Source organism: Primulina eburnea, chromosome 13, assembly GCF_022965805.1.
Source record: "Primulina eburnea isolate SZY01 chromosome 13, ASM2296580v1, whole genome shotgun sequence".
Lineage (NCBI taxonomy): Eukaryota > Viridiplantae > Streptophyta > Magnoliopsida > Lamiales > Gesneriaceae > Primulina > Primulina eburnea.
The window spans coordinates 28,789,723-28,800,106 of NC_133113.1; the positions used below are offsets into that span (position 1 = coordinate 28,789,723).

The following is a 10,384-nucleotide window of genomic DNA, read 5'->3' on the forward strand; positions in this document are numbered from 1 at the left end:
GTATTTTTTTACACATTTAGAGTATTCAAAGAGCGAAATCAAGTATCTGAAACATCATAATAGATATTTTGTATGTCAATAAAATAATATATTTATTTAAATAATATAGAGGAAAAATTAAAAAAAATATAGTATTTTATTATACATTTGAAGTATTAAATAGCGAAATCAAGTATCTGAAACACCATAATAGGTATTTTGTATCTCAAAATAAGTATTTACTCTTATTTCATGATAATTTAGAAATAATATTTTTTAAATTATATTTAGATGGAGAAGACAAATGTAATTTTGTGAATAATATAATATATTTATTTAAATAATAGAGGACAAAAATGTAAATTTAAGTTTGTAGGTACCTAAAACTAAAATAATGGCATTGTCAGGTACTATTTCTTAAAAAAAGATGACTAGGTACTGAATCTTAAGTTAAACTTTCACAGATGAATTTTTCACAAATTTACCCTTAATTTAATTGAAGGTTAAAATTAATTATAATAATTGGTAGACACGTATCCAAATGTAACTCCGTACCTAGGCAGTCTTAGCAAAGAGCCAAACCTTGAATTATATGAAATATTAGAATATATATAGTCTACATTTTTTATTATTTTACATGGAATTTGAACTCACGCCCAAATCTTAGTAAGATTTGGTCCGGCAAGAACGTGAAAACTGAGTCGTCCCCTTATTATATAATAATTATAGAATCCCAATCACAATTTTTTTATGAGGTACATCAACCTAAAAATAAGAAACAATTATGAAAGAATATATCTCGAAAACCCCATCAAAAATAAAATATATGAGTATGTACTCTCATTTAATAATATAAGAACATTCTTGAGAACATAACACTGCCAATTCCAAGTACTTTGTCCAGAGTCTCAGATCGTTCACATTATGAACATCAAATTCTTCAGTTGGTCACTTTCTTTACATAACCAAACAAATTTCCCAAAAAACACAACCCAGATCTCATGTTATGCATGGAATATATTTGTGTGGGTCTGCGCACGCGCGTTAAAACCAATGCATACTGATTATATTGACATTGTGTTGATTTATCGATAAAAAAACATGTTAGAACCCGAATATTATATTGTCGAATTCATTTTAAGACCATTCATACGATATATCATGATGACTATCATGTTGTAGATTGCGTCTTGGTAACTCGTGGATCTGGGAAGTTAAAGAGACTTTACGACCAAAAAAAGAAATAAACAGTAAATTTGATTCAAAATGAATCAAATCCCCCTTAGTACAGACCAAATCCATAGGTTTAAGATTAAAATTTAAGTTATAATGACAAAGAAAACAAAATAACCATCAAATCCCTATAACCACCCTTACCCCGCCACTCTTCTTGCATACATGTTTTGATTTTACCCATTTTTAACTATTTCTTACATCAGAGGAGTATTCAAAAGTCCATGCCAATTTGTCGATCCAAGCGCATTATTCCAGCTTGTGTTCACATCCCCTCCAATGTTCTGCCACGGAAATCCCCACAAAACCTTGTTTTCACCTTCTTTCGAGCTGCAGATTTCTTGCTTCACTGTTGCTGTGACGGCTGTGGAACTTGTCGTACCGCTGTTAATTTCCTCAAAACCCATTCCCATTTGGATTCCCAGGTTTCCATTGTACAGATTGTGATTAAACCCAAACGGGTTTTCGAGATATCCACCCCTGACAGAATCAGATCCAAGAACATGATCGTTATAGGGCATGTTTGGATGATTTCCCGTGTTTAAAAAGTCATAATCATCCAGACCCATCTGTCCTTGTTTCTGAAGCCTGGCGAAGGCGAGACTAAGATCATTGGAATCATAGGACACATTCGCCAAACATGGAATGATTGAACCTGGAATCGGGATCAGCGGCTGTTCTTGGCTTGACCGTTTCGATGATGCCGATGATGATGAAGAAGACGAAGACGACGATCTTCTGTTCCTCCTGCAGCCTCCGCCCACCGGAACATTTCTCAAAGTCCCACCTTTTGTCCAATACCTTCTGCAAGATTTACAAAAGTACCTCGGCTGTGAGAGGCTGTAATTGTTGTAATAACAAAACTTGGTGTTGTTTGAGTCGCATCTAGGGCATTTCAGGGCTTGTTCTGCAGGCCTTGGTTTCTTTTCTTGCTGAGGTTTCGAGCAACCCAAAATGCTTTCTAGTGTTTGATCAGAAGCCATTTCCTGCATCATATAGTTGATTTCCAGCTTAAGAAAGACTTATTCATGTTTAGAAAATGAAATCTAACTAGGATCTGCAGAATCAGTCATTTTAACAAACCCATTTCATTTAGCTTCAAGAACACCGAAAGAAACAGAAAACCAGTAAAACACGAACCGATTCTGCACTGTACATTCAAATCAAACCATATTTTCACTCGAACATCAAAGAAAAATACATATAAATACAGACGACACCCACATCCCACCTGGTGTACTTGGAGTTGGTGCTGTGCTTGACTAGAAGAATCCATCCCCATTCACACCTCAGCTTCTCAGAAAATATACCTCAACTTCTGGTACAATTTAACATCAACTATGTGAAAATCATGCAGAGGTATTCATACATATAAATATAAATACTACAAGGACAACAACATATATATACATCTATATATACTGATGGAGAGAGAAGACAGTGTGGGGCTGTGGATACAGAGATAGATTGTGTATGTAATGATTACGGGGCTCGTACTGAAGTTGGGAATAGGGTGGCTGAGGGCCCTTCACAGCTCATCCCACAATCCTCGTTCAAATTTGGACTATAACATTAATTTAATTTTTTACAAAAAAAAATTAGCTTCAAAAAAACTAATTTTTTGGTGAATCTGTTTACCCATTTCAAATTTGTCCTTTCATGCTATTCCGAAATTACGAGTATAATCCTTATTTTTAGTTAATTTACAATTTGTTTGATGCAAATTTGATTCAGAAAAAGATAATTAGAAAGAAAATTCTTCAAAGTAGGGAAAATGAAAAGAAACCGATTAGGGATTTTGATAAATCTATATATAAAAAAAACTCACAAATGAATTTTGTGAAATTATAAATATATATATATATATATATATATATATATATATATATATATATATATTACACTTTTTTTAAAAAAATTCAACACACACTTTTATTTTTATTTTTTATTTCAACCATTCAAATATCAATTTAGTCATTTCATAATTTATCAAATTTTACTTTAGTCCAATAATGATAAAAAAATATTGTACACACGCGCATCGCATGTGCAGAATAACTAGTATTTTTTGAAGTTATATGCTTTCAAGAACAGAGTTGATAGATCTAACATTACCGCGTATCATAATCAATTATATTCTCAAGTCTCATATTATATATATATATATATATATATATATATATATATATATATATATATATATATATATGTGTTGTGTATAAAGTCGAAGATAATAACGTATAAAGTCTGAGTCTGAGAATTGAATTTGGGCAGATTTTGCAGAGTGGGTCCATCGGCGTGGAAAATGCAACGGTATTGGGCCCTACTCGGCAACCATTTGAAACGGACGCCAGAAGGGGGGACCATGCTGCTGCTCCTATCACCTCCATATGTTTCTTGGATCAATTCACTGTTCTACTATTTTGGTTTATTTGTTATTAACGAGTCATTTTTTTATTTTAAATAAATACAAAAAATTTACAAAGAGATCAAATTTACGATGCCAAATCACACACTAGATAATCCGGTTTTTTCATTGCAAATATTTATATTGCACTATTGAAATCGAGATATTTAAAGTAACTATCCTGATATGTAAAACATGTTTTTTAGAAATCAAAAATAAATTCCCTTCATCAAATTACATATAGTTTTTTTATTTAATAAAAATTTCATAAAAACATATTTTAGTTCATTTCTACAACTATCATTCCTAATAAATATTTTTGTTTATTTATTTATACGAAGTTTTAAATGGTTATATCACTTATAACATATAAAATAGGTCTTTGATGTGACCGTCTCGTGAATATATCTCTTCAAAATATTAATCTGCAGTAAGATGGTATCAAAAAATCTCTTCTTTTTTCCTCAAAAATTATTAAGCTCGAGCAATTTTAATGTGTGTGCATGTAATCGTGTGGGAAAGGGACAAATATTTGAGTTGAGTGATTATTTCATATTTTCCATGGCGTGGAAAACGAAATGTTTGACGAGATCGGGCAACTTAATTTGGAATTTTGTGGGCTCTCAATCATGTCTCTTCTGAGCCAAGTGACGTTACGAGTTCTTCACCAAATCTGCTGGTTTTGGGATATGCACCTCAATTATTTTAAGCCCTTGTTTCGTTTCATGTTCTCCATTTTTCGTCTCTCTCTCTAAATAATCCGTAGGTTGAAACGTATTATAGTAATTTGCTCCAACTCCAAAGACAAAGTCCGAGTCCAATGTATAAATAAAAATATGTTTTGACATGAAATAGATATATTCATGAATTTGTTCTCTCCAGATTTTCTAAAGTTTTATTTAACCTCGTATGTTAAAATCGTACCTCCATTATTACATATAGAGTTTTCAAAACGATTAACAGAGTGGGTCCGACTGTAACCTATCACAACCTAGCATTTTGTGAGATTGGACAACCGATCGAGCAATCTAAGAAATTTTTTAGTTATATTATGTGAGTCAAGGCGAGCCGTCACGTCATTTGATCGGGTTGAGAAATTGCCAATCCGATCAATCTATTTGACGAGACGAGTCTAACTAATTTTGACGATTCTAATCACATTTATTTCTATTATAAACTCAAAACAATATAGTTTTCTAATTAAGAATAACCGGAGGCTCGAGAAGGAGGTGAGGAAAGATATTATAATAAGAATGAGGTGAATAAATTTTCAACGCCTAGTTTGAAATATTTAAAGCCATCCTACGAAATAATGTTGTTGGTCACGTTAAATCATGAGAAGTACGTACATATATATAATATATATGTATTATTAATCAAAGTTAAATCCAACAATACAATCATTAGAAAAAATTTGTGTGAAACGATTTCACGGGTCGTATTTTGTGATACAGATATCTTATTTGGGTTATACACGAAAAATATTACTTTTTATGTTAAGAGTATTACTTGTTATTGTGAATATCTCACAGATAAAGATACGTAACACCGTCGTACAAAAGACATATTCACAATCATATATGTTTGTATAAATTTTTTATAATTTCAAAAATATTATTTAAACATACACGTAGCATCATACGTCATATTTATTTTTTATTATATTTTTATCATATCATTTTAATTTATAATTTTGATATTTGTTTTATATGCTAACACACTTTATGTATATCACGACATGTTAGAACAATATTATATAATATACAAAATATAAATCAACCATATTCATGAATAGAATATGCCTCTTGTGAGATGATCTCACGTATCTTTATCTGTGAGACGGGTCAACCCTACCAATATTCACAATAAAAAGTAATACTCTTAGCATGAAAAGTAATAATTTCTTATTGATGATCCAAATAAGAGATCCGTCTAACAAATACGATCCGTGAGACCGTCTCACACAAGTTTTTGTCTCATGAATATTATAATCTCTTCTCCCTTATCAAGCAACACTTAATTTTTGTACTAAATTATTAGTAACATGGAATTGATTCTCTCCATCGATCGATGGATCAAGAAATAAAATCCACACCACATGCCACCCACTAAAGCCCTTAATTATCATCCAATCAAGAAATTTAAAAATCCCCCAAAATAGGGCCTAATCCATATCCGATTTTCTCTTCTCTTCTTTTTCTTTTCCCAACATCTCGATCCAAGATTCTTGAGATTGGTGAGGAAAATCAGCGTCACCCAACAAATATTCGAACATGTCATCTTCTGTCAGCTCGCCATAAACGAACAATGATTGAGTCCACTCTTCATTATCTTGGGATCCCATGAAAATGTCGCGTGTCACACTTTATACATCAATTTCTAAAGACATAATAATAGCAATATAGGAAATATGTTTGGCTGGAAACAAGGCGAGGAAATCTCATTTTTGGTCGATTTTATTTTATGTGGTGTTCGTTTTTTTTAAAATATTTTTCTGTCTAATAACTATTATAAGTAATTGATAAATGAACAGTAAAAATTTCAAACGATTTAAATAGATAAAATAGAAAGTTCATTATATATCTCGGGATGAGGTTTTTCGGGTACTCCAAACCTCAATCCAAAGGACTAAGAGGGAGTAGTCGATCTCTTGTGAGACGGTCTCACGAATCTTTATCTGTGATACGGGTCAATTTTACCGATATTCACAATAAAAAATAATACTGTTATCATAAAAAATAATATTCTTTCATGGATGACTCAAATAAGAGGGAGACATGTTTTTTTAGGTCACATTCCAATTCATGGAAAAAAAAATCGTGGTTCCTTTATATCCTTTAAGATCTACCGTTGGGATACTACTTTGGAACAATCCCTTGTGAAGTATTGGTCTCACGAGATAATGAATATGAAATAATTCTATTGTAATATTTTATGATATACAATCACCTAATGTATTTTCAAAGAGAACACACACTTTTTTAATATATCAGAACAAATATCTTATGAAGTATCTTGTTTTACGAGATCAAAGTATTTCAAAATAAAAAAAGTATTTGACATGCTGATATCATTTATCTAAAAAGTCGGGGAATCTGATGCGATTATAGAATTGAGTTAGAGAGAGTGTTAAAATAAAATCAAAATCTGAAATTTTTGTTATAAACTTAATAATATTATGGCAAAAATTTATATGAGAAGGTCTCACGGGTATAATTTGTGAGACGGATCTCTTATTTGGGTCACCCATAAAAGAGTATTACTTTTTATGCTAAGAGTACTATTTTTTATTGTGAATATGGATATTGTTGACCCGTCTTACAGATTATGATCCGTGAGACGATCTCACATGAGACTCACTCTAATATTATATCATATGATCAAACGTATAGGGTTGGGATTTCTATTATGATGATTCCACAAAACTACGTGGGCCAATGTGTCTTATGGCCAATCAGCATCAGTCAGGCCAGTTCGTTGACTGGTCAAAATTAGGACCAGTCCATTATAAAACAAAAAATGGAGAGACAAATTAAAGCTAAAGTAGGTTCGAAAACTGTGCTAGAAAATATATGGAAATTGGTGGTCATCATTATGAAGAAAAGAATCTGCTTTGGGAACATGCCACACAGATTACCCAATCTTCATATTTCAATTTTTACATTTTAAATTTGAATTAATTGAAAAATATTTCAAAGTTTTTTTATAGACCGTGTTGGGTACAATAATTGTCTTTGTTTGATAGAGCAATCGAATCGTGGTGATTGAGCTGTTGTGCGGTTTAAAAGATTTGAGTTGCATCATTTCCACTAGCTGATAAAACGACAAGCGCTCGGTCCTACAATTGTTATCAGAGTCAAGGTCTCGAGTTCGATTCTCATTGATGGCAAGAAGTGCAATTATTGATAGGGAGATTGTTGGGTGCAATAATTGTCTCTGCTTAGTAGAGCGATCTAATCGTTGTGCTTGAGTTGCTGTGCGGTTTAAAAGATTTGAAGTGCACCATCACCACTAGTTATAGCTTTTGGTAAAGCGGCAAACGTCCGGTCTTACAGATCGTCTCACGATTCAATTTTATAAAAAATATTTTATTCGATTCAATTTATGAAAAGTTATTATTTTTTTTATATTAAAAATATTATTTTATATTCCAAATATAAATCGAGCTATTCTCACAAAAAAAAAATATTTTTAAATTACAGACCTACCAAAAAAGGTCGGAGATTTAACAGTGCTTATTTACCCTAGTTTTAGAGGCCAACGTGATGTAAAATTGGACAAACCGTGAGTAATTATTGATTTATATCAAAGAATGAATAGGCGTCAAATAGAATTCGGTGCATCTGGATTTTCAACAATCTAATGATGATTCCACATTAAAAAAAAAATTGTATTATTTTTTAAAAAACCAATGTAAAATCTGTTATACTTTTATAATAAAAACCTGAATAAATAATCTTTAAAATTCCTTAAATTATTTTTTATACTTTTCCATTTATTACGTAAAATTGTTTTGACATGAAAATATTGTGGTCGGCAGTGGCAGAGGCACGTCGTTTTTCACCCGGGCTGCCCGGGTGGTTCATAAAAAATTTAAAAAATTTATATGTAATTTTTTTTAAATTTTGGATATATTTGATCTTAGTTCGAGTAGATCAATTTAAAATATTAAAAGATTCAGAGTTTAAAATTTTAGTCCAGATAAAATCGGATTTCTGACTCCGTTATTGGTGGTCGGTTACACGCATAAAAAGAGAGGATTGAACAACTAATACTATTGGTCTTATCATTAAAATTGCTGATCGGAATTTTTAACCCGATTCAAGTTCTATGTTATTGTCTTCTTTCGTCAGTGATTTTATTACCCAATAATTGATTTTTTTTCCTCATATCTGCTTCAATCCTAATCCTAAGATTTTAGACCTGTCTTGTCGGATTGTAGACAAGATTTTCGGGACATAAATCCAAGTCATAGATCTATTAATAGTAATTATTATTATAATAATAATTTTATTATTATTAAAAGGAAAAAGAGACTATAGTAATGTGAACTCAACTAATACAAAAAGGAGGCTCGAGAATGAATGTGTGTAGATTGAATCGTGATAACTGATAATGACTCAAATATTTTAATATATTTTATGCAAATAAACTATGCGTTAAGAGTTAATTACAAATTTTTTTACGAAATATTCTTCATGTCAGAATTTTTTGAAATTAACATATTTTTATTGACTTTGTAGAATCACACTTATTTCTAAATATCACAAAATATTGTAAATTTATTTTTCACGAGTTTTATAGAAATTTGAAATTTTTTCAAAGAGCTCTATACGAACTTTGTAATTTATGATTGTGATTTTTTATTTATTTTTTTGAACTAGTAGTTGAATGTGACTAACTTTTATTTATTTACAATATTTTTTGTCTGTCAATATAAATATTTTATATTTATAATTTATTTATAAAAGATAATAAATATGCCAATACGCTAAAATATTTGAAACTTTTCATAATTTTATAATTATTTTTATATGCATGTGTGTTCATAAATTTTTAAAAGTATCTTAGTGTACCAATCAATCAAACATTATATGTATTCAAGTGAGTAAATTTTTTATTTACTATCATATGTATTAATTTTGAGTTATGAGTAAAATTAAGATATCGATTATTTAAAATTATAAAATATAAACCAACATCGAATGTTATATAATAAATAATAATTAAAATTTAATTTTAGTTATCAAAAATAATAATTAAAAATTTCAATTTACGAGCCAAAAAAATATTATAATTTTCGTGTAGTGTAATAAACTTTTATTAAAATTATAATAAATATGATCTAAAATTTCGTGATCACAAATCGAAAAATAAAATGAAGATGATTTTAATAATTTGATTTTAAATTACTGTTAGAAACAAAAAAGACCATGTCTTTAAAAATCTAATAAAAGGAAAGACATTGTGTGTAGGGAAAAAGAATAAATTTTAACTAGTATTTGTATAGATATTTTGTTAATAAAAATGAAAGTGAGTATGTTAGTTTGAGATATTTTTTAGTTAAATGTTCTATCAATTCTTTAAGTTGAATCGAAGACAAATTTTGACATTTTTTTTTGTGTTAGTATCTTATGCTTTAATTCTTGTACTTAACATAATTACTCGAGTTATTAAAAGTCTGACTAATATTTTGAATACTTCTAGATTTTTCAGAGTTTTTAAAAGTCAAATGAAATATCACATTGATTTTTAAAATTTTATTGAATGTTACTACTTTTTTTATATAATATAAAAAAATATATATTAAATATATCTAGATTTTTAAACTCTACAAAATTGGTAAAAATTTAGAACCAATTAAACCCTAAAAAAAGAAATTTACTCTTGATGACCAAAAGAACAGAACTAGTTTTCATTTGTACGACTTACACCGTTAAATTCAAGGAATATCTAGATTTTTGTATACGTGTACGATGGACTTTGATTTGCTAATTTTTAAGGACAAATCAAAATGTTGTTTGTTCTTATTATTTATTTGATAGTATTGTCTCCATTTATGTATATTATTTTTGAGTAGATTTCATGTGAGACCATCTCACGGATCATAATCTGTTAAACGAGTCAACCATACTCATGTTCACAACAAAAAGTAATAATCTTAGCATAAAAAGTAATACTTTTTCATGGGTGACCCAAATAAAAGATCTGTCTCACAAATACGACCCGTGAGACCGTCTCACACAAGTTTTTGTTATTATTTTT

At 29.8% G+C, this 10,384-nt stretch overlaps 1 protein-coding gene across 1 annotated transcript; it reads right to left on the minus strand.

Moving 5' to 3' along the window:
* Positions 1-1,240: 1,240 nt before the first annotated feature.
* Positions 1,241-2,683, minus strand: LOC140810725 (dof zinc finger protein DOF3.2-like). Its single transcript, XM_073168611.1, has 2 exons — positions 2,444-2,683; positions 1,241-2,198 (listed from the first exon to the last, which is right to left on the minus strand). Exons 1-2 carry the CDS (start codon positions 2,492-2,494, stop codon positions 1,410-1,412), a joined length of 840 nt encoding a protein of 279 aa, XP_073024712.1. The 5' UTR covers positions 2,495-2,683; the 3' UTR covers positions 1,241-1,409.
* Between the last annotated feature and the right edge of the window lie 7,701 nt (positions 2,684-10,384).

What these genes read in the sequence shown, in the direction of transcription:
- LOC140810725 (XM_073168611.1), bottom strand. Translation starts at nt 2,494, where the DNA reads ATGGGGATGGATTCTTCTAGTCAAGCACAGCACCAACTCCAAGTACAC. An exon ending in ACCAACTCCAAGTACACCAG is followed by an intron (nt 2,199 to 2,443) that starts GTGGGATGTGGG and finishes TATATGATGCAG; the next exon opens with GAAATGGCTTCTGATCAAAC.